This window comes from Dermacentor variabilis, unplaced genomic scaffold (assembly GCF_050947875.1).
Source record: "Dermacentor variabilis isolate Ectoservices unplaced genomic scaffold, ASM5094787v1 scaffold_12, whole genome shotgun sequence".
Classification (NCBI taxonomy): domain Eukaryota; kingdom Metazoa; phylum Arthropoda; class Arachnida; order Ixodida; family Ixodidae; genus Dermacentor; species Dermacentor variabilis.
The window spans coordinates 56,553,710-56,579,123 of record NW_027460280.1 but is presented as its reverse complement, the minus strand read 5'-3'; the positions used below and the strand labels follow the sequence as shown (position 1 = coordinate 56,579,123).

The 25,414-nt window shown below is 45.4% G+C and overlaps 1 protein-coding gene across 2 annotated transcripts in view; it reads right to left on the bottom strand.

Annotated features, from left to right (window-relative positions):
- Nucleotides 1-25,414, bottom strand: part of LOC142566008 (uncharacterized) — an 82,904-nt gene that overhangs the window by 13,441 nt on the left and 44,049 nt on the right. For both annotated transcript variants that reach the window (XM_075676689.1, XM_075676690.1), the window contains 4 exons: nt 14,319-14,409; nt 13,885-13,935; nt 9,515-9,710; nt 7,956-8,164 (listed from right to left, as the gene is read on the bottom strand). In XM_075676689.1, the coding sequence (XP_075532804.1) occupies nt 7,956-8,164; nt 9,515-9,710; nt 13,885-13,935; nt 14,319-14,409 (547 nt within the window). The remainder of the gene's footprint in view (nt 1-7,955; nt 8,165-9,514; nt 9,711-13,884; nt 13,936-14,318; nt 14,410-25,414) is intronic.

Sequence of the window (25,414 nt, the reverse complement as noted above, 5' to 3'; positions counted from 1 at the left end):
CATACCTACTAGCCTCTTCTGTAAGTGGAACCTGCCAATAACCCCTGACAAGATCTAGGGTGGAAATAAACTGAGCGCTACTAACTTTCTCAAGGCGCTCCTCGATGTTAGGGATCGGATAAATTTGATCCTTAGTGATGGAATTAAGCCTGCGGTAGTCGACGCAAGGACGAGGTTCCTTGCCCGGTACCTCAACTAAAATCAAAGGGGAGGTATAATCACTCTCACCTGCCTCAATAACACCGAGCCGTAGCATTTTCTTTACCTCCGCCTCCATAATATCGCTCTGGCGGGGTGACACCCGATACGCCTTGGATCGTACTGGCTCTGGGGAGGTAAGTTCTATATCATGAGTAAGTACAGAAGTCCTACCAGGCCTCTCAGAGAACAGACCTTGAAACTCTTGTAATAGCTGGTGTAGTTCGGTTTTCTGCTCGGGCGACAGCGGTGCTTTACTGATAAGGTCACTAATGACTTGACCGGTGTCTTCCCTGTTCGTCACTGAGCCTAGTCCTGGAAGCTCGACCGGAAGCTCTTCAGGAACGTTTATCATCATGCACACCACTGCTTCCCTTTGTCTATAAGGTTTGAGCAGATTACAGTGGTAAACTTGCTGTGCTTTCCGCTTTCCTGGCAGACTTACCACGTAGTTAACGTCCGACAGTTTCTGAACAATTCGTGCTGGGCCCTCCCACTGCACGTCTAGTTTGTTGTTTAGCGATGTGCGCAATATCATGACCTCATCGCCAACCTCAAAACGACGGGCCCTGGCTGTCCGATCATAATAAACCTTGGCCCTCTGCTGGGCCTTTGTCATTGCTTCACCTGACAACTCCTGTGCCCTTCTTAAGCGTTCGAGGAGCTTAAGCACGTACTCCACCACGACTGGGTCGTCGCCCCTACCTTCCCATGATTCTCGAAGCATGCGAAGCGGAGATCGAAGCGAGCGACCGTACACCAGTTCAGCTGGCGAAAACCCCGTAGCCGCATGCGGCGCGGTCCTTAAAGCAAACATCACCCCAGGCAGACACAGCTCCCAGTCAGTTCGATGTTCAAAACACAACGCTCTCAACACGCGCTTCATGACGGAGTGGAGCTTCTCAACGGAATTCGACTGTGGGTGGTACACTGAGCTGTGTAACAGCTTTACCCCACACCTTTCGAGAAAAGTTGTCGTCAAAGCGCTAGTAAACACTGTGCCCTGATCTGATTGAATTTCTGCAGGAAAACCAACTCGCGCAAATATGGACAGTAGTGCATTGACTATCTCAACTGAGCTGAGTTCTTTAAGCGGCACTGCTTCAGGGAACTTTGTCGCTGGGCAGATCACAGTCAAAATGTGTCTGTACCCCGTGGCTGTTACCGGCAGAGGTCCCACTGTATCAATAACGAGCCGTCTAAAAGGCTCCGTTATGATAGGTACCAATTTCAACGGCGCCCTTGATTTGTCCCCTGGTTTGCCCACCCGCTGACAAGTGTCACATGTCCTCACGAAATGGTCTGCGTCCCGAAAACACCCTGGCCAATAGTACTCTTGCAAGAGACGGTCCTTAGTTTTCTTAACTCCTAGGTGTCCGGACCACGAACCCCCGTGTGACAAGCGCAACAGATCCTGACGATAGCATTGAGGCACGACCAGCTGATCGAACTCCACTCCTCTTTGGTCTAGATACTTCCGGTACAGGACTCCACCTCTTTCCACAAAACGCGCAGTTTTCCTGGCGATACCTTCTTTGACATTGCAGCGCACGTTTTCCAGGCTGCCATCCTTTTTTTGCTCGGCTATCAAAGCCGACCGGCTGACTTTTAGCAACCTATCAAGTCCGTCTGACGTAGGCGCGATGAGCAAATCAGTAGATAGCTCTTCTAACTTTCCCGTGTCGGGCATTTCCTCTCCAGTATCTGGCGCCTTTAACGTTACAGACTCAAGTTTATTCAGTTCGGGCGTGCTCGGAATATCAGCTTGCTGCGCCTCTGACCCTTTTTCGTTGTTTGATAACGTCGGCCCCGCAACTACCGCCTTTGCAGCGAGCTCCCGAACCTTCGATCTGGTTAAGGCCTGAACACTAGCTTCACCAAACAAAAGCCCCTTCTCGCGCAGGAGGTGATCGGACCTGTTTGAAAATAGGTACGGGTACTGGGGTGGCAGCATAGATGACACTGCCGCCTCCGTCTCAAGCGCTCCGAAAGGTCCTTCAATAAGCACTTTTGCTACCGGCAGACACACGCTATGAGCTTCCACGGCTTGCTTGATCCACGCGCGCTCGCCCGTGAACATATGGGGTTCTACGTAAGATGGGTGAACTACATCCATCGTAGCTGCGGAATCGCGAAGCACTCGGCACTCTTTCCCGTTCACGAGGAGGTCTCGCATGTAAGGCTCGAGAAGCTTCATGTTCTCGTCAGTGCTGCCTATTGAAAAAAACACAACTTTTGGTGTTGTTTCCGGACACTGCGCCGAAAAGTGACCCGGCTTCTGGCACGTATAACACAAGCGCGCTCGCCTCATCTCGAACCGCTTTCTGCGTTTGGCTGCCGCCGTCTCTTTACGTTTGGTCGGACTGCTTTCGCTCGCATCCGCACTACGCGTGTCCCCCTTTTCTCTCATGGGTGTGAACTTCGGCCTTTCGAACTTCGAGCCAAATTCACCCTTTTGACCGTCCTTAGCTCCGCGAGCTCGACGCGTCACAAACTCCTCGGCTAGCTCAGCGGCTCTAGCCACCGTACAAACGTCTGGCCTATCCAAGACCCAGTATCGCACGTTCTCCGGTAACCGACTATAAAACTGTTCTAGCCCGAAACACTGCAGAACTTTATCGTGGTCACCAAACGCTTTCTCTTCTTTGAGCCACTCCTGCATGTTCGACATAAGCCTATACGCAAACTCTGTATATGACTCACTTCTGCCTTTCTCATTTTCCCGAAACTTCCGACGGAACGCCTCCGCAGACAGCCGGTACTTTTTTAGAAGACTCGATTTTATTTTGTCGAAATCCTCTGCTTCCTCTCTATCCAAGCGAGCGACTACGTCGGCCGCCTCGCCGGGTAACAAAGTGAGCAAGCGCTGTGGCCACGTTTCCCGAGAGAACCCCTGCTTCTCGCACGTTCGCTCAAAGTTAACCAGGAACAAACCAATGTCCTCTCCAAGCTTAAACGGCCGCATCAGGTCAGTCATTTTGAACAATACTCGTTCTCCTGCACCGTGTGCCTGACTTCCATTACGAGCGCGTTCCATCTCTACCTCAAGACGCTTCATTTCCAAAGCGTGTTGACGGTCACGCTCTTGTTGCTCTCGCTCTTTCTGTTCTTTACGTTCACACTCTTCTTTTTCTTTTGCAGTCTCCCTCTCTTCAATAGTCTCAAGGCATTCCGACAGCTCGTCATCCTCAGCCTCTAACTCAAGAATAGCCTTTAGCAGTTCTGGTTTTCTGAGTTTGTCCGAGACATCCAGACCCAACTCTCTTGCAAGCTCCAACAATTTCGGTTTGCGCAACGACTTCAAATCCATGGCTGCTCTGAATGCTGCTTTCTCTACTGCTTACTATTGTCTTGCCGCAAACTAACCCGGCAGCAACGACAACCACAATTACCAGCTCTGTTTCTGACACTAACAAAAGCCTGGCAAAGCTCAGAAGAAGAAAGTCCCGTACTCACCAAACCTCGCAGGCAGGAATTCCGCGCAGTCGTTCCGCTGCAGGCAACCAGTCGTCACACAGGGCTCGTTGCACTGCTCCCGGATCGTCGTTGAGCTGCTCAGCATACCGTCAACTGCATCTCTTCGCTGCTGGCCTCCGTTGTCGCGATCTCACCGCTGGCAGACAGTTGTTTGGGATCGGACTGCTGGTACGATCTGTTGGGAACTCGGCGCTGACGCCCGTGGTTGTACCTGGGTCGCAAGCCCCAAGGGTAGCGTTGGCCTGGCGGCCTGGGGTACAACTGGAAGCATCCGAAGGTCCCGGCAAAGCATGAGTCGACTGGTAACAACGAAACAACTTGTTTATTTTAACATCGCAAAGAGTAGGCGGTCAGGTTTGACCGAAGTAGAGAGACGGGAGAGCACTTCACTCAACAGAAGAAATCGGAGCCCTCCTTTCGGCGTCCGGGGGCAGCTGTTTTTATACTCTCGCAGTTGAGGGCAAGAAGGAACCCCTCAAAAGACGAGCACGTGAATGTACAATGGGCTAATGGTGACGCACACTGTCGTAGCGATGCCGTAGCACCATGTCGAGCACGATCTCGTAGCACCCTGTCGTGGCGCTGCCGGTCGGACACAATGACTGTAATGAGAGGATGGTCCCTGCTTTGGCATCGCCTGTTTCGGGCACAATGACTGGAACGAGATCCCTGCTTTGGCATCGCCTGTTTCGGGCACAATGACTGGAATGAGATCCCTGCTTTGGCATCGCCTGTTTCGGGCACAATGACTGGAATGCGAGGATGATCCCTAGGCGGTCGCATCGCCGCAGTCGCGCCTGGAAACACCTGGCGATGAGTGTTGCGGCGACGACGATCGGGCCAAAATGTCTGCCGCCCCGCCGCAGTCGCGCCGGCAAAACCACGTGTCGCAGGCGAAACGCAACAATTCTTCATAAATTTAGACAAGCATAAACTTAGACCAGTAATATCAGACAAGGTCAGCTACAGAAAAGAATTTTCAGCCAGTAAAACTCAAGCCTTCGGCAGTTAAACAATGTGCGGTTGACCTCCTGTCAAGACATAATCTAGATAGGATTGTCTCTAATGTCAAGAAAGCAAAATCGCTCACCTTAGAACTGTTTTTCTCAGCGAAGACTCATAAGCAAGAGATTCCTTTTCATGCTATAGTGTCAAAGAGACGTGGTAGGTTTGTGTGGCTAGTTACCTACAGAATTGCTTAGCTTCACTAGTTTTTTTCAGACCCCTTTTGCTTACATAATTCTCGGGCATTAGTTCAGTTTTTGACAAGAGAAAAATCCTGGTGATTGCACCGCTTTTAGTATGGATATTGAAGACTTGTATTACTCCTTGCCGCATGATGGGTTGTTAAAACTTCGTAAATTAGTGCATTAAAGAACAAGAGCAAGAGTCGGCTTTTATAGACAGATGCAGTGTTTCCAGGGTGCTTTTCTAGAAATTCTTTCAATGTATTTAAGGTTGACGCAGGTTTGGTTGAGAGATGGCGTGTTTCTGCAGAAATCAGGAATTTGTATTGGTTCAAAGGTTGCCCCTATTCTTAGTGATATTTACCTGAGCAAGATTGCCAGCTGCTTAGAGAAGGCCTTGGGCGAATGTGTTATCAAGATATTTCGTTACGTTGATGATTACCCGATTTTCTGCAATAGGGACGAATTTTGATTCCGCTGCTACCTCAGTAAGTGAACAATTTAAACTTAATGGACGAGGATTAAAGTTTCCCAAGGAATTTCCTCAGAGACGCGTAATACAGTTTCTAGACATTTTCTTGGTCTTTGAACAAAATCATGTGTGTTGGCAGTACTCCCCTAGATCTTCGAAGCCATTGTCAAGCTTTCAATTTAAGCATTCAAAAGTAGTAAAAAACGGAATTGCCATGTCGTGCCTTAAGTCTTCTCTCACCAGATCGTGCATGCACAATATGAGCACCAGTTTTAATGCACAGGTCCGGCGCCTATTAGAAACAGGTTATCCTAGCATAGCAGTGGCCACTGTGGCTGAACACCTAGAAAAGTTGATTTCGAGGGAGACGGACGCGATTACAGAAAGCAGTGATAGCAAGAAAAGAGTAGTGGCTATTCCTTACATTCATTCAGTATCGCACAGGCTTAAAAAAGTTTCAAATAGATATGGTGTTAATGTTGTTTTTACTGCTCCCAATAGGCTGGGTAAGATATGCACTGCCATGCGGAGAAAAAAGGAGCAAGCGAAAGGAAAAAAACAAAAGAACAGATATTTGTCCAGTGAAGCACATCAAGAACACAATTTTACTGACTGTTGTTTGGGCATGGGATATACTTTAGCTGTGGTCATTTCTACGCAGGGCAAACGGGGTGGTGTATCAATCAGAGGCTAATGGAACATGAAAGGTCGTTAACCGGTGGATCGCCTTCTAATCTTTCCTTACATTGCCAAGACTGCCAAGATTGTAACTGCACGCCTGAGTTAGATGAATGCGCAATACTGTACAGGCACAGGAACGAAGATATGTGTCTTATGGTCGAGGCATGGCATATTAATAATGGTGGAAGTGCGTGCGTGAGTCAGCCTTTAATTACCTTACATAAGGAAGAGATCAAATTCCAAACAGGTACCTCTCACGTAGACCGGCACATGTGCCCGATTTACACATGGTGCTACCATTCCAGAGCCTGCGGAGATGAGTTTTGTTTCTTTTTTCTTTTTTTGCCTCAGTGCTTCCTTCAGTTGATAGTCAGCATTCGTATTGTCCACTTCTCTTGTGTCCGTCTGCATGCCTTACCCCTTATTTGCATTATGAACCTCATGTATGGTTTCTAGTCTTGGCAAGATCATTCCAACACCTCTTGCTTTTATGGACCATCTGAAACTTCGTGTACATGAGAAAGTAGGATAGCTTGGTGGCAGAGAAAGGAATCTCCTTTATAAAATTCTGAGCCAGCTTTCACCAAATAAGCAATTTCTATACAGTGAAACCTCGTTAAACCGCAGTTGGCCAGAGCTTGGAAAAGGTACGTACTAAACGGTGGTACTGTTTGCCCGAAATAGCATGAGATCGACCACTTATCTGTCAAAAATGGAACTGAAAGAGAGTGCGATGAAAGGGGAAAAAAAACATGCAGTATTTATTCACTTCGCGCGACACAAGTGTTATTTTCGTTGCAATGATTGCATTCATGAGGTTGACGTAACGCGCAGCTTCTGCCACTGTCAGTCCTGGATCGCTCGTGCTGTCGCTTTCCGACACTTTGGCAACAACACAGGCAACGATGGCGAAAAGTCGAACCTCGTAGCCGACATCTCTTCGTGGTCGCAGCAGCGCTGCCGAGCAACTTCTTCGCCTTCCAAATGCCACACACCGTAGTCAACAGCAGATCCCTGTCGCGTGCCAGCGCCGACTTCTTCATGTGACGTTGGATAGCACGAACGATGTCTAATTTTTCTTCTATGCTGAGCATCCGGCATCTTTTTTATCCCAGCTTCGGGACGACACGAGTCCTCACTAGCGCGACACCACAACGCTCTCTGTCACGCCGCCGAAATGATGTTGATGTGGCTTCACATGCGAACGCACAGAGCGCTTGGAGGCCCCTGTTCCGATCTCTGAGGCTTGTTGGTCTGCCGGGCCGCCCGATGGAGACAACACACTACTACTGTGTTTGCGCGATGAAAAGTGGAAACACTACGTGTTAACCGATACGTACACAATAAGCTGGTACGGTTTATGCGGATACAAAACACATTATGTTCAATGGCCGCTGAGTCGGGGATTTGACTTTACTACTTTTAAAACGAAACTACTGTTTAAGCGGGTACGGTTTAACGAGGTTTTACTGTACATGATTTCCTATTGCCATGGCAGTTGTCTTATTATACCTCTGATTAGTGGCAGGTGCTCAAGCACTCACCAATGAGAAAGTACTCTTAAGTAAGTTTTATGAATGACAATGCACTGAGACATCAGTGCTTCCTGGTCTTTTTAACATTTCAAACAGTCTTTACAGAATATTGCAAACAAATTTTTGTTTCCTGCATCCAGAGCCATTCTTTATAGCACAACTGTGTTTACTTTGAAGACACTGTTGCAGAACACATGGCTCACCCAAAACGTCACGCTCGCAGTAGAGTTCACTGCTGGGCTAGTGCAAGTGAATAGCTTTACCCGATACGTTAGCAGCATAATTTTTTTGCACGCTCTGCCCCAGACAAAAGCTAGATAGCAAGGTATAGAATAAAGTGAAATCTGAGGTGCCTTTATGAAGGTCAGGACGTAGGGAAAGGGAACCAGAAAAGGAAGACTGTACCGCCGGAACAGGTCAATAAGCATCTTCTCAGTGACTTCAGGTTTGATGTTGCCAACCCAGAGAGAGCGAAAGCCATCCATGTTACAAGGGTTCATCTTAACATCAGGCACAACTGCATCTGGCCCACAAAGTATATTGATGGCTGTTTGGACATCTTCGTTTCCATGAGTCAAGGACCACTCAGCCTGCTCCTCTGTGAAACCCATGCTCTGGAAAAAAAAGATCACAGGATTCTTTTGCTATACATGCACACAGAAAATGGAACGCACAGAGTAGCATCCCATTTTTATTAGAAAAAATGGGCCAGCACACCTGAATGTCTTGCACTTGTGCATTAACATCTAAGTACCGTATTTTCCGATGTAGAAGTCGCTCCTCCCTCAAAACAGCAGTTTACAAAAAAAAAAAAAGAGCATATTAAGTCGCACACGTGTATAAGACGCACCTGCTCATTCGGTAGGCGATTAAAAAATTACAGTGACGTTTCACTTCAGGAACGCGGGTTACGCGCAAACAATGATATGGACACTACAGGCACATTTCCGCCATCGTGGTTGCAGCTATGTGCCATATAAAGTCCAAGGGTGATAACATCATCCCCACGCGCCGTATATGCTGCATGTGCGGGTGAATGTGTGCGACGGTGAGCTGAATCGTGCACAAGGATGCAAAGTGGGAAGGCAGCATGTCCGAGGGAATGGGAGCGCAGTTATAAACAAATAACTGATGTTGCCTTGAATAATTCTCAAATTCACATGTCACTGTGAGTGACGTCACAGCACTGCCACCTACGTAGGCGCACTTGTGCAATTAAATTAAAAATTTAATTACAGAGTTTTACGAGCCAAAACAATAATTTGATTATGAGGCACGCCATAGTGGGGGACTCTGGAAATGTGGACCACCTTGGGTTCTTTAATGTGCATCTAAATCTAAGTACACAGGTGTTTTCGCATTTCACCTTCATCGAAATGCGGCTGTCATGGCCGCAATTCAATCCCGCAACCTCATGCTCAGCAGCCCAACCCCATAACCACTAAGCAACCACAGCAGGTGCACACGTGTGATTGACGTTGACTCTCTGGTTGGGAGCACAGCACCCACGAGAAGAAAGGCAAACAGCATTTGGCTTGAAATTTAAGCCATTTCCGTGACACGTAGGGATGCAATACTTGGCAGACTGTACTGGATGTACTGCGCTTGTCAGCTCAAAATGGCCAGACCTGGTAAAGCAATGTGATTAGCCTCCTGAGCATGTGTAGCACTGTGTTCTTGCATGAAATTTGAAAGCACAAATGTTTGCATTGAATTTTCTGATATTCTATATTAAATTCAATATATGGCTTTCTTTTTTTTTCTCAATTCAATCTGATATTTGATTTGAAATCTACTATTCAGTATTCACACACCCCTAGTAAATACTATACCACCAAATGAAGCAGCAGTGTTTGGATGTTTACTCTCCTCTTACTTTGACCTTCTGGATCAATTCCTTTGGTCATGTAAAGGTCGAATTAAAAGAAGTAAACTGTAGATGCAGATATGAAGGCGTGCCTTACCATGATCTCAAAGACGTGCACACTGCGCAACTCAATATGGGCCTCATGGCAGGATGGGTCAATTTCAAGCACCCTCTTGAATGATTCTGCAGCTTCGCTGTACTTCTGCAGGCCAAGCTGTGCCTTGGCACGACGGAAGTAGCCCTTAGCTAGCTGGGGCTGCAGGCTGATCGCCTTCTCAGCATCCTTCAGGGCCCTGCATGCCCCAGACACAATTTTGAACGGGAAAAATTAGACACAGCTCATTGGTGAAAGAGCATGCCCAAAAATTCCCTTGTCTACCACCTGTAAATACTCCAGCAGAAGGTTACGACAAAGAACCCAAGAAATTTGTCTGCATCAGAGTTCACAAATAGCAATTTTGACAAAAACAGTGCTCTTTCCCAAGGGATAAAACACAGCACGATAATATCACTGCAGCAACAACATCATGAATAATTCCGTTACAAAAAGAAATGCATTTTCAATAGCGTTTCATTATTTCAAGACTGCAGTTCGGTGAACAATCTTGCAAGTGAAACAGTTTCCTGTCTTCACAAAGAATAAGGGTATCCCTAATAGTAGGGGTGTGCGAATACTCAAATATTACCAAGTCTAATCAAATATTGAACATTCAAATACTTCGATTCACGAATTGAAAATATCCACTATTCGATTACCCAAATATGACATATTCAATGTAGAGACTCGGCCTAGTGCCACATCTTGCGTGTGCTGCAAAACCCCTCATGCTTGATGCCGTACAATCGCGCTGCCGACGCAGTCACGGACTTTGTCTTTGTGAGCGTTTCTGCCCTACTGCACATGCTCCCCAACGTTGACCCGATGTAGGGAACACCCCCCCCCCCATAGTAACCAAACGCCATAATTCGCGGGACGACGTCACATCAGCCGGGGCATCATTGGTTGGTACAATGTTCCCCTAGGGCGACAAGACTGACTGAAATGATAATGCAATGCGCACAGAGGGAATGGCAACAAAAGCAGCGTGTATTTTGGAAAGCGTGAAGATTGGGCCGATGAGCCGCCATAAGGCACACAGATTGTGTTGGATATGGGGCTTCAACACTGGCACTTCAAAACTTCAACAACCGGCAATCTACAGCATACGCGTGAGTTCGCATATTTGTGGCAAGCATTCTGCGATGGCTTGCAGCCAATTACCACATTATCCAGCAGCGAATTTTCATCACAGCCATACTGCCAAGGCTATCAAGCTTAATTAGTGCTGCTTTGTCAGGCATCAGTGACTAAAATTACGGTTTGGCACAGAATCAATGTATATCTATTCTCAGCAGTCGCATGATACTCTGGAAGGTGTACAGGATTGCAACAAAGTTGCTCACGGCCGCCACCTTTGCAACACACTGTACGGCGGCCTCTAGTTCCTGATGCCATTCATAGACACAAATTGATCTCTTTTTCTAGTTTTGGGCAATCCCTCACAAGACTAGCTTTGGATTTACACAGTGGGTGCGAAAGTGTTAAGTGATTATAGTGCATTGACCGCCCAACTGCATACATTTGCATGAACGGCGGATAAACGGGAAAGAGGGTGAGGCGTAGCAATGAAACAGTGCCTGCTCTTTACTGTGGGTGCCAACCACAGTCGACCTGCACAGTGCCAACGATGGCTACGCGCAGAGTGGTAGTCAAGCCACATGATGCATGGTTGGCACTTTCGTCTGTCACGCAGATTGGCCTTACGATAACCTGTCTGCAGTAAATATGGGGAAGCCCTTCTGTATTACAGAAGAAAACTGGAAAGCAAAACTTTCTACACAATAAAAGATTGCCATAAAAAACAGGTTGCCATAAAAAACAGCCATTCAAGTGCGCACCCCTCATGTAAAGTCCCACCTGGGGACCCTTTTATTTATTTATTTATTTATTTACTTTCAGGGCCCGGAGGCACTACAGAAAGGAGTGGGGTAAACATGACAAACAATTTGTGCAAAGAACATTGGATTTAAGCAAAGGCATGTTGAATGGTGTTCTTGAAGTTAGTAGTGTCTGTGATGGTGGCGATGGCAGTGGGAAGATGGTTCTATTCCGTGCTTGTTCGAGGAATGAAAGAATCACTGTAAAGATTAGTCTTACATGACAGCACACCTACTTTAAAGCAACGGTCTGATCGACATGAAACATAAAACAGCTGTGTGAGAAGCTGCTCTTTTAATACAGGGCTAAAGTGGAAAATTTTATGAAATAGCGAAAGGCGAGGGCATTTTCTACGGGATGAAAGATTGGGTAAGTTTAGGGTATTTTTCATTGCTGTAACGCTGGAATGACGCGAGTAATTTGATAAAATGAATCTAGTTGCACGGTTTTGGACTGATTTGAGGGCAAGTGTTAGAGTGTTTTTTTTACCCTTGAGGTTCAAATCACATCAAATCAAATCAAATAAAACTGAGAATCTCATTGGCATTCAGTACAACATAACTTCACTACTTACGTCAGCTTCACAGGGAAAAAGCCCTTCATTCTATTCAACAGGTATATTATTGATAAATTATTTTCCAGGCATTCATATACTAGAACTGAGCTTTAATCAGTGCTGGCATACTAATTTGGAGTTACCTTTAATAAGAGTAGACCATACTGTATATTTTGATTTCTATGTACCCAAGTTACCGTTAACTTGCTCTCTTCTTGTGCAATGCTAGGAGGCTCCCAAGCATGTTAAATTAAATTGAGGGGTTTCATGTTCCAAAACCACAATATGATTATGAGGCACACCGTAGTGGGGGACTGATTAATTCTGATGACTTGGAGCTCTTTATTATGCACCTAATGCATGGATACCACAGGTGTTTTTGCATTTCACCCCCATTGAAATGCAGCCACCATGGCCGAGATTTGATGCCACGACCTCGGGCTTAGAAATGCAACACCAAAACCACTACATCACCAAGGAGAGTGGCCCCCGTGCATGTGTAGCACCATGTTTTCTTGCCCAAAATTTGTAAGCATTCAATTTTTCTTTTAATATTTGTTTGGTTCAATACTTGGCTTTTTCTTGATTCAATTCGATATTAGATTCTAAATCTAGTATTGTGTATTCACGCACCCATACTAATTATAATCTCCTGAACTGTTCGGACAATTGGAAAAAAAAAATAAAAGAATGCTTGGCCACCAAATTGAGACCAAGGGTGCGATCTTGTACGCGTTCCAAAATCGAAGGGAGGTGGTCCGTTCTTTACGTCACGAAATAGGCGGTCTGTTCCATTGCATTCGTCCGATAGCAGACGATATGGAATGATTCACAGCAGATATCACGTCACAATTGATGCCATGGCGTTCGTCACAGTTCAAATTGACCAATCGTGTGCGGCTCGGTGGAACGGACCGCCTCCGTTCTATTTTGGAAAGCATACATGATCGCATCCCAAATGCGAGTCAACATAACTTATTCCTCTCCCTTCGTCTAGAAGCCTGTCAAAATGACTTGAGAAACAGAGTCTGAATTAGCTACAAGTGAGCATATGTCTATGCCTTTTTGCATATCTGTCTCTACCACCCACCCATCAAAACATTGTTTCATATTCTGCTCACTCAATTGTGTGCGTGCCTCAAACACAAAAAGCCGAGTTTGACATCCACCAAGTGGAACAAAATACTTACTATTGCTCCATTCTCTTAAAAGGGCTAGAAACATATTTTGTGTTAGCAAATAAGATCTGACCAATCATTTCAACAAGCAGTCATAAACATCTAAGCCAGTTTAACATGCCAAAGCAACACAGGGTCTGCAAGACACCGTAATGGAGGGAGGTTCCAGATTAATATTGACTATCTGGGGTCATTACTCCTTACCTGATGCAAGCAGGACCCAAGTCCTCTGAACAGAATAGTACACATATTTTTGCACATACATCAGAAAAGCTCAGTTGGAAGTTTGCATACTTTGCATTCAGTATACAACTCTTGTGTCTGTTCCTGGTACTTATTTTAGAGCAATGTAATGCTGTCATAGAAAACCAACTAACCTTACTACAACCATTCTGCTGACACCAGCATTACAGTACGGTCACCTCAAGCAGTATACGAAGCGCACACTCACAGTGCAATGAGAAAGTTTCATGACCAGAAAAAGGTACCGGAGAACCATTAAGTTATTTAGACAAATATACAGGATTTCTGAAAAACTTGAACATAACCTCAGACCACCCTATTCTGGTTTTGAATTGTAAGAAAGCTTCGCAATACATTTATAAGCAAAGTAAATACAACTGATCAAATAAAAATTACAGGATTAAGCTAAGCTTAGTCCCTTAATGCTAAATTACAATGGTGTCTGATTTTACTTCTAGCTTTATAAATCTAGTCACCTTAGCACTGCCACATAGGTAAATCAGAGTACTTACTTGTCATACTTTCCTAAAATGCTGTAGCAGTATGACCGGTTCCCAAAATAACTGAAATAAAATTTGAAAAAATAAAGAGTAAATACTTCATGCAATGAATACGCAGTAAATCCCACTTCTGTCTTAATCAAAGAAAGAAAAAAAAAAAAAGTGTTCAATAGCTTATCAGGTAACACCATGTATATGGCGCCACATTGGTAGCTTCATACATAATGTATTTCAGAGTATTGGAGCTGTCTGAAGTGTCCAAATGTGGAATGGTTCAATGCAAACTAAAATATTGGAAATGTTAAAAACTATTAAATTAGTGAAACATGCATCAAAAACATCTACAGCATTACAGAACTTTCATTTAGAAAAATTGCGCATAAGACTGGCTTATTTTCTTCATGAAATTCCCACAGTCACAAAATTCTTCAAGTCAAATCACCAACCTGTGCTCTTGTGCATACAACTTTATGGCCTGAGTGAATAGCTCAATGGCTTCCTTGTGGCGCCCCAGATTGCACATTTCGTATCCTTCGCCTGGCAAAGAAAAAGGAAGCATGTGTGCAACTTCAGTTTCCTTTCCAGCATTAGAGACAGCTTTCAACATTTGAGATGGCTTACAGATAACAAACAGTAAGGGTTAAAGGGATACTGAACAAAAATATGAAAAAATGAGGGAAGCATCAAAATTCCGACTGGGAAGACATTACTGTTCTGATATGCAGTGTTTATTTCCCATATTTTGTAACGGATGGCTGTATTTTTGGACGATTATGAGTGCACGGCGGCTGCACGGCGGTAAGCGCAGGGCTGCGCACCGACGATTATGATGTCATGTGTGCCGGCTTGCAGCAGCAGCAACAGGGGTAGGTAGCCGGCACTTGTCCGACGTCCGCCTCACAGTGTTTCATGAGCGCGGAGCCATGCAAGGCGAGAGCGAATGCAACTGCACGAGTGGCGCAATTACATCAAAATGCCACATGAGCTTTCTATGTAGTCTGTTTCTAACGATGGAGTAGTCAAAGCGTACAATTTCAATAATGAATTAAGCCGCAGTTTCGAACGCAGTTGAAACTGGAAATGAAACAAGGCATTGTAGTTGTTTTGAAAATGTTCGCACTGAAGTTTCTGAACACTATACACAAACAGGGCGGTGATTTGCATGTTGTGTCAACAATATTCACATGCCGATACAGGCAGTCAACCGTTGCACAATAACGAGTGTACACATAGAATGCCTGTGGCGTCCGTTCAGCATCTGCTCCAGTCCGCCTATTTGTGCCTGCGCTGTGGTGCATTCACTGTGGGCGTTATATGAAGCTCTCCCATAGCACTGCGCGGAAGTTTCGCGACCAGATGAAAAGTATTGAAGGACCCTGGTACTACAATGCCACACCAAACGCCGCTCGAGAGAGCAGCACTACGAAGATCGCACGATGCCTTTGCTCATTGCCCGCCAATCTTGTCTTCATTCTTCCACTGTGCAATAAAGAACTAAACAGCATAACTCTTTACATCTTCTCTTCTCGAATGCCCCTGCGCTTGCTTCGTTCCTTTCTTCTTTCTGCTTTCTGGAGAAAATGGAAGGGACAGCACCAGGCTTTAGGTGCTGCAATTTCACTGACATGCCCGCAGCTCTGCAGAAAAGCAGGGTTTGTCTGATAGTCACTGTCCTCGAAGTGTTCAGGGCACCGAAAGTCATGTTTTGATGGTACCCATGATGGATGAGATGAGCATGCAGCACGAATCCATATCCTCTAAAGCTTCGACTCTGCCGGCAAGGTATAAAACGGCTTGTCTCGCCCAATGATACCTCTCCCACACCCTTGCACGAAGCAGCGTAGAGACATTTCCTGCATTTTGCCAGGTGCTTCACTGTTCACATTACAAAGCAGCACACAACACAAAACAGCGATTTTGAAGACTTGGGCACAAGCTCCACTTGCAAAAACAAGTATGCGGCTGAGAGAAACTGCACCATTGAGACATGGTTGGCTACCGTCTAGCGCAGTCCATGCGGTTGGAGACACGTGAGCGATGGCTGGCACCGTCACAGAAACATCACTTCCTCTAGTTCACGGCACGGCCGCTAGACACGGTATTTTGAAAAAAATGCAGGAAATACATTATTTTCCACTAGTTTCTGCCCGAGAACAAGACTTTGTCAACCAATATCAGCACCCAAGCTTTAATATGGACTAAAATTCTCTAAAATTCTTCATTTTCTTAAGACTATAGTCTTAAGAAAATGGCTATCCAGGTGGACACAAAAGTGGTCTTTTCAGAACCAGAAAAGCTGGCAAAAATATGTCGATTAATGGACCCGTACCGTAAGCCAGCTGTCGGATGCTCTACGAATCATCGTACAGCACCAGTGGGATGCGTAGAAGCTGTTGTTTATGAGCTCCCGCTGTCCTGTGGGAAAAAATACATTGGACAGACAGGAAGATGTCTTAATGACCGATTACGGGAACATAGCCCAAACGTGAAAAATAAGCAATACGGTCCTCTGTCAACTCATTGTCTGGAATGCGGCTGTGCGCCGGTGTATGGATTCTGCCGGACTCTTGCGAAGCACAAATATAAAGATGTGCGAGAGATTATTGAGGCTCAGGCTATCTGTCGGAATAGTGATACATGTGTTAGTGCCGCTTCGGTCGACTTGTTAGATAAGGAGACAGGCTTTTTGGATGGTTAAGGTTTGGATGAGGTGGCGCCACTGTGCATGGGTTAAATAGGTGTGTTTCCTGAAACTCAAGTTGTTGAAGTTAGCGCATTGTGGTGTCGTCTCCCTTCTGTCCTTGTTTGCAGGCGCTAAATATGCTTTCCAAGTTTTATGAAGATGTTGAATTAGCGATGAGAAAAGTGCAAACTCAGTATACTGTAGTAATGGGTGACTTCAATGCAAAAGTGGGGGAAAATGCAGACTGGTGAACAAGCAATTGGCGACTACGGTGTGGATTCTAGGAACGCTAGAGAGATGCTGGCAGAATTCGCAGAAAGGAATAAGCTGCGAATAATGAACACCTTCTTCAGGAAGCATAGCAACAAAAAGTGGACCTGGAAAAGCCCAAATGATGAAACAAGAAATGAAATTGATTTCAATATTTCTGCCGATCCCAGCATCGTGCAGGATGTGGAAGTGTTAGGTAGGGTAAAGTGCAGTGATCATAGGTTAGTGAGGCCTCAGATTCACCTCAATTTAAAGAGAGAAAGAGTGAAATTGGTCAAGAAGAAACAGGCCAACCTAGACGCAGTAAGGGTAAAAGCAGACCTATTCAGGTTGACACTTGTAAACAAATACTCAGCCTTAGAACAGAGAGATGAAGATGGCACACAGGTAATGATTGAAACCGTAACTAGGCTAGCCTGAGGCAGCAATTGAAGTGGGAGGCAAAGCACGAAGGCAACCAGTAGGCAAGCTCTCCGAAGTAACAATTGACCTAATAAAGAAGCAACAAAGGACGAAAGTGTCCAACTCAAGAGATAAAATACAATTTGCGGAACCGTCAAAGCTGATCAACAAGGCGAAAATAAGAGATATTCGAAATTAGAACATGAGAAAGACTGAGGAAGCCGTAAAAAATGGATGCAGCCTGAAATCAGCGAGAAGGAAACTTTGCATAGGACAAACCAAGATGTATGCACTGAAAGATAAGCAGGGTAATATCATCAACAATCTCAAAGGTATAATAAAAGCAGCAGAAGAATTCTATACTGACCAGTACAGTACCCAGAGGAGCCACGATACCTCCATTCGAAGCAGTAATGAACTGGTTACAGAGACTCTCCTATAGCTAGTGATGAGGTCAGAAGGGCTTTGCAAGACATGAAACAGGGAAAAGTGGCTGGAGAAAATGGAATAACAGTCGATTTAATCAAAGATGGAGGAGACATAATGACTGAAAAACTGGCGGCTCTGTATACGAAGTGTCTATCGACTTCAAGGGTCCCACAAAACTGGAAGAATGCAAACATTATACTAATCCACAAAAAGGCAGACGTTGAATTGAAAAGTTATAGGCCCATTAGCTTACTTCCAGTATTATATAATATATTCACCAAGATAATCTGCAATAGAATAAGGGCAACACTGGACTTTAGTCAACCAAGAAAACAGGCAGGTTTCAGGGAGGGATACTCTACAATGGATCACATCCATGTCATCAATCAGGTAATCGAGAAATCCGTAGAGTACAATCAGCCTCTCTATAGAGCTTTCATAGATACGAAAAGGCATTTGATTCAGTAGAGATACAAGCAGTCATAGAGGCATTAAGTAATGAAGAAGTCAGGTACGCAACCAGAATTTTTTTTCGGAGGGGGCCTACCCAAAGTAGCTTTTCTATGAAAATGAGGGGGGGAGTACAAATGTGACTAATGCCCACCGTTCATCATAAACACGTGTAAACCCGTAAAAGGGAACTGAAATAAGGTGTATCTCATAAGTACACCTGTGAGATACACCTCTCATTCACTTGGAAAACAAGGAACCACATCAATTGGACTTGCGCAGGAAAGAAGCACAGGATGAACACTGCCAAGAACAAGTAAACAAGCAAAAGTGTAAAATAAAGATTTCGAGTAGCGTTTTTTGAATTAGCTCTGAAAGAATTATAGAGAAATATATATTTACGGAAAAATCACAGTTCTTTTGGATCCCTTCGTTTACTGCTCTACCAAGTGCCAAAACCGACTCGTAGTGTTATTTGGGAAATTGCATAATGATGCATGGCCGCCAGTCCCACAGAACAGCGTAGAGCAGAGGACGCCGCAGTTCTAGACGTACTGCGCCCACCGGTGAAAGTTAGCAAAACGCCCACACAAGCACAGCAGAGAGGTGGCCACTTCCAGCGGTGTTTTCTCTGGTTCCTTTTCAAATCAAAAGATGCTAATCTATAAACATTTTTACAAACACGGTAAAATTTGTTAGTTTTCGCTTTTCATTCCTGTCTGGCTGTTGCCTCTGCTCTCTCCCTTAGTAGATCGCTTAATTTCTCAACTCCTTGGACTCTTGTTTTCATTGCCGATTTTGCACGAAAAGTGCTGCACAATTAAGAGAAAAACCAGACGAGGTAATGGGTGACAGACATATTGCTTATGGGTTTAACGGTTATTGAGGGTTTGATGATGCACGCTGTCTCGTATTCTTTTATTTTCCACCTTATCTAACCCATATCACAGGTATGTGGTTATGAGGATCTGCCCACATTGTGGCGAGCCGTCACTCGAGGAAACAATGAAGCAAAAGAAAAAGTTAAATGCAACTGGAGTTTTCTCCGGCCGCAGCTCGTTCCACGAGCATACAGACTAGCTGACTACGAACCAAATCCCTTTCCTGGTTCCTGGATCAGTCTAAACAAACAAGGTTGAACTAAATAAGCAACAGTGATGCGTGTAACCGTTGAATAGATGGTGACAACTGAACGCATCTCGAGTTAATCACTCGGGCACCGAATCGATGCGGAAACTGGCCTTCACACCCCAGGAGACGCCGATAACTACCGCCATCCAAAAGGAGTGAAAAAGGCAAGAAAATGTTGACTGCCGTATAACAACTGTCAAGTCTCAAGATTGATCTGGCGACGCTTTAGAAATGTGTGTGAGGGGTGGTGGCATGGGCAGGGAGGGGGGGCATGCCTGCAAGGAGTACAGGCCGCTTACGTAAATATATTGGAAAATATCTACAGAGATTCCACAGCTACCTTAACTCTACACAAATAGGAAGATACCTATAAAGAAAGGGGTCAGACAAGGAGACACTATCTCTCCGATGCTATTCAATGCATGCTTGGAAGAAGTATTCAAGCTATTAAACTAGGAAGGTTTAGGTGTAAGGATCGACGGCGAATATCTCAGCAATCTCCGGTTTGCAAATGACATTGTTTTGTTCAGCAACACTGGAGACGAGTTACAACAAATGATTGAGAACCTTAACAGAGAGAGGGTAAGAGTGAGGTTGAAGATTAATATGCAGAAGACAAAGATAATCATGAATAGCTGGGTAAGGAAACAAGAGTTCAGGATTGCCAGTCAGCCTCTAGAGTCTGTGAAGGACTACGTTTACCTAGGTCAATTAATCACAGGGAACCCTGACCCACCGTTTATAAAGCTTTTTTAGTTTCGAAACTGCTCCTCCCAAAGCGGGTGCGTTTTGCGCCTAGGCACTGAGATGGCGCTGCAGTCTAAGTTTGCGCTACGCTAGCCACGCTGCCGTGCAGCAACCCTGCCGACCATGCTGCCGACGTTGTAGTAGCCGAGAACATTTGCGTCGCGTTTTCTTGTCGAGTGGTCCTGATTTTTTCCCTGCAAGTGGGTATGCATTATCGTGAGTAGTGCGCAATTTGCACTTCAGAAGCTTTCGGCGTATTGTGGTTGGTGTGTGCGCTCACGTCGCCCTTTGGACCTGCAAGTTTGCAAGCAGTGTGGGCTGCCACTCTTGAACGCCGGATTTTTAAAAAATTTTCGCTGTCAAAAGGTTGGTGGTACGTGTGATTTATCTTCGTTGCAATTTATTAGGACTCGGCAACCAAATGCCAACGTGTTTCGTGCCGGGATGCACCAGCGGGTACCGGCGCAACACAGAGAAGAGGCACTTCTTCTCTCCGCCGACCGATCCGCTTCTCCTTGCAAAGTGGCAGAGAGCGATTCCCCGCGCAGACAAAGTGTTGGGGAAAACATGCAAAGTGTGCGACGCCCACTTCCAAGAAGGGGACATTGTGAAGTCCTATAAACATATAATCAACGGAAAAGTGATTGAAATCGAGCGCGGAGTATGGTCCCTCAGGAGTGATGCTGTTCCTACCATATTTCCCAATCTCCCGCAATACTTATCCTCAAATCGTAAACGAAGAAAATCTCCGAAAAAGAGAGCAAGTGTTGCAAGAAACGCAGGGGCAACTCAGAGGGAAGCTGCAGAGGACACCGTACAAGAGCAACCGGAGCCCGTGCAAATCAGCTGTTTGACTGTTAATGAGTTGATGGAGAAGAGCGCGTCTTTGCGGTTGCCTCAACAGTGGAGATTGGCAGCTCTTGACGACGAAAATGGACACCGATCACAGATTGTTTTTTACGAGGCAGGAATGGAGGGAGAGGTGTACAAAATATTGAAGAGTGTCGTAGTCCGCAAAAACATGAACTACGTAGTATCTGCCGGCGGAAAACTGGTGCCAACGTTGCCCATGGATATGACAATCACTTCGCTAGGAGACGTAGAGGCAATTGTGCAGGTTGTACAAACTATGCAAGCCTGCCATGGTTGCACGTCTAGCGGTGGGGGGACTGTGTACCACAAGCTGTGCAAAGTTCTGACTGAGGCAGAAAAAGGGGTCTGTGTAAAGTGTGTGAAGATGATGAAGGACGTCAAAAGAAAAAGTGGACTGAAACCCAAGAAAAATGTGTGCCTTGCAGCCAGTGTTTTGAGGAAGAGGCTCATTCGTGCCGCTGCAGCTCGGGAGCGAAAGAAGAAAGAAATTAGCCAACTCAGTGAAAAGCTGAAGAAAGCGGTTTCAACAACTCTCAGTGAAGTGACGCAAGACCTGCCAGATGCACAAAAGATGGCCATACAGGCGGCCGTCATGCAACAAGCGGCCAAGTCGCCACGTGGGCACCGATACACTACAGATTGGCTTATGATCTGTCTGCTCCTGAGGCTGACAAGCCCAAAGTGTTACAGAACTCTATCTGACTTGAAGATTTTGCCCCTGCCAAGTGCCAGCCGTCTTGTGCAGCTATTGAAGGGTCTTCCGTGTGGCTATGGCCTAAACAAATTTGCCCTTGGTAGCATTAAACTGCATATGGCAGGCAAGCCAGAACATTACACATACGGGTGTCTAATCATTGATGAAGTGAAACTCAGGGAAGGAACCGAGTTTAACAGGTCATCCTACAAATTTGACGGCTTTGTAGACTACGGGGATGTTACTCAAGTTGGCACGGACCAACTTGCAGACCATGCACTGGTTGTAATGTTCAACCCAATGTTTGCTTCATGGGTACAGCCAATAGCAACTTTTGCAGCTAAGGGTGCAGCACCAGGATGGGTCTTGGCAAAAATAGTGATCAGCTCAGTGCTGCAATTGCATGAACACGGTGCTCGCGTGCTGGCAGTGATCAGCAATGGTGCCGGCAATAACAAATCGATGTGGACGCATCTTGGAATCAGCGGTAAGGTGGAGCACCCACAGTGCAAGATTGAACATCCCTGCCTTCCAGATGGCACATTCCTCCACTTCATATGTGACATGCCACATATTGTGAAATGTATCCGGAATCATATGATGAAGCACAAGTATGGCCAGGCAAGTTCAATTATTCCTCGGATATGCCTGCCTCTTGATTGGTGTCTTTGATGACGCTCGTTTGACCTGTTTTTAATTACTGTGTATAACGGAACAATGTACAATAATTTATTGCAGATAGGTGAATACCAAGCAAATTTCCAGCACTATGAACGTCTTTTTGAGGCTAAAAAGAAAGTCGCTGTAAAAGTGGTACCTAAGTTGACTGAGCATCACGTCAAGCCACAGAAGCTGCAGACCATGAACGTTCGTCTAGCAACTCAGGTAGTGTGTCCTGGCCATTTAGTCATTATGATTATAAACGCTGTAAGCGGCTGATACCATTAAACTGCACGCTTATACATTACATGGCAACTGGGCTTGTCTGCATCCAGGCCTTCTCAAAACTTATTTGCCGCTATGTTTCTTGCAACTTGAGAAATTTCTTTCACTCGTTTTTTTTATTGCCGCTCTTCAGCCGAAGTGTGTCGATTGGCCTGAAGGTCTACAGACAAATGAAAGTACCTGGCTTCGCCGACAGTTCTGGAACGGAACAGTTCACGATGCTCCTAAATGATCTCTTCGACATTCTGAACTCCAAGGTTCCTGCAGCTGGGATACGAAAGGGATCTCCAAAAATTAAGGTACAAAAATTGTTATATGTTGCCTTTTTATTTTGGTGAATGAATGGAGACTTTATTATTCAAAAGCTTTGCACTAATTAATATGAAACTCAATCGATTCACCCGTTTTCTCATAAACTGTTTGCTGTTTCTATTCGTTTTCAGTTTTTGGAGGACTTCTTGACAATGATGAATGAGATAGAGTGTATTCCTTATGTCAAGCTGTTTGCATCTAGGCAGACTATAGAGTCCCTGCGTGTAACGCTGATGTCTGTGCAGTCACTTGTTGAGTTTCTCTTCAACCAAGGTGTTGGCTACATTCTGACAGCAAGCCTGAACCAGGATCCACTGGAGGTAACCGTACCCCTTCCATCCTGTTTCCATTTCAACTCCTCATAATTACAGTTGTTAAGCTACAATTTCTTGCCTTGTAGCGATTCTTCGGACTTGTCAGGTCCTTCGGAGGAGATGAGGACCATCCAACTGTGACCAAATTCAGCCAGCTCTTCAGACTTCTGTCCCTTTACACACCTGTTAAGCTTGCCACGAAAGGGAACTGTGAAGCCGGGGATGAACGGGTTCTGCTCAGCACATTTCAGAGCCTTGGAGAGAAGCGCCGTGAAGCACTTGTACAAAAAAGAAAGGTTAAAGATTAAGTCTTCCGGCGGCTTACATCACTGCCTTCGAGGGTACTGTCAGCCCCATTTGACGATCATGTGTATAGTGTTTCTAGTCCAGAAAAGGCGGCATTGTACTATTTAGCTGGATATGTGGCACATAAAATGATGAAAGTGACCTCCTGCATGGAGTGTAAAAGGGACACAATGGCATCACAAGACACTCTGCCTCCTGAAGCAATGCTTGTGATTGAACGCGAGTTTGTGACTGGTAGCCTTGTTTGTCCTTCAAGGAAACTGTTTAGCTGTGTGACAGACATGGAAGAAACTGTTGTGCAAGCATCAAAAAAAGAATCCTTTGGAGACCTTTTCTGGAGGGTTTTAGATGCCCTTGCCAATACAGGGACAAACTGTATTGGTTGCCCAGATCATAGCTGTGATTTTACAGCACAGATTGTACACTTTTATTTGGTGACACGTATGCACTTTTTTTCCCGAAAGAAGAGCCAGGAGAACGACAGCGCCAATAGAGCTCGGAGGGAGCGTAAAAAAGCAAAGCTCGTGTGAATGGTGAATGAAGCGAAAAAGGAGGTAGCTGAAAGTGTGTGAAGAATTTTAATAAACCAATACAAGTCCACTAAAAACGTCTCTGTAATGTATTTATTTTATAACTATTTACCAGAGGTAGCAGAGCAATGGCAGCATGATATCCATTTATCAAGTAGCCCTCCACGTGTTCCTTGAAAACTAAGGAGTCTCTTTATGGAACCTCTTTAGACGACCCTGGAGGGTGTATCGCGTCCTTAATAAAATCGGGGGAAATGTTCAAGCTTTGCTGTTTCAATTTCTGTAAATCCTGAGTTGCGCGATTTCGCGTTAGGAAAACGAATAAAAATTACTCGCGATCAGTGTGATTGATAAGGAGACATAGCGTCACCTTTCAAGCGCAAGTGCGAAGTAAACTTTTCATTTAGCCATACAGATGCGGAGGGTACGAAACGCCAGCGCCGTAATGCACAGACGATCCGTGAGATTCACACGATTTATACCATTGCTTATAGATGTTTTGATCAATAAACGTTGATTCATACGCCATATATGCGACAGCGTAGTTTTCTACAGCAGGTTTAGAGAGTTTAAACGCATTAAAAACCAAAAGCGCGAAATGCACGTGCACGAAAGCGACTATTCTGCCGAAAACAAAATGTAATCGCCAAAGCCCACTGTTTTCTAAATCGCCGATCATTTGTACACATACGTGGGCTAACTCATAAAACTTGTAAAGCGCAGATAATGACGCCGTGAAGCGTTAGCAATGCCTTCCGTTAAGCGCCGTGCGAAAACACAACGGAACGCCAGGCGCCTGCAGCAGACGACGCGCTTCCTTGGCGCAAACTTCGACATCAGCGCCGCGGTGGCGGGTGCAGAGGCGGGCCGCATACTCGCTGCGGTGGCGGCGAGGAGATACGGAACTGAAAAGATCTATAAACAGTGCCCTGACCATGAGAAGGAAATTCACAGAAGAATAAAAATGGATTGGAATGCATACGGCAGACATTGTCAGCTCCTGAGTGGAAGCTGTGACATATGGGGCAGAAACTTGGAGACTGACAAAGAAGCTTGAGAACAAGGACCGCACAAAGAGCAATGGAACAAGGAATGCTAGGCATAACATTAAGAGACAAAAAGAGAGCGGTTTGGATCAGAATGCAAACGGGTATAGCCAATATTCTAATTGACATTAAGAGAAAAAAGTGGAGCTGGGCAGGTCATGTAATGTGCAGGTTAGATAAGCGGTGGACAATTAGGGTTAATGAATGGGTGCCAAGAGAAGGGAAGCGCAGTCGAGGACGGCAGAAGACTAGGTGGGGCGACGAAATTAGGAAATTCGTAGGCACTAGTTGGAATCGGTTGGCGCAGGACAGGGGTAATTGGAGATCACAGGGAAAGGCCTTCGTCCTGCAGTGGACATAAAATAGGCTGATGATGATGATAATGACAGCTTCGATCATCAAGTCGAATA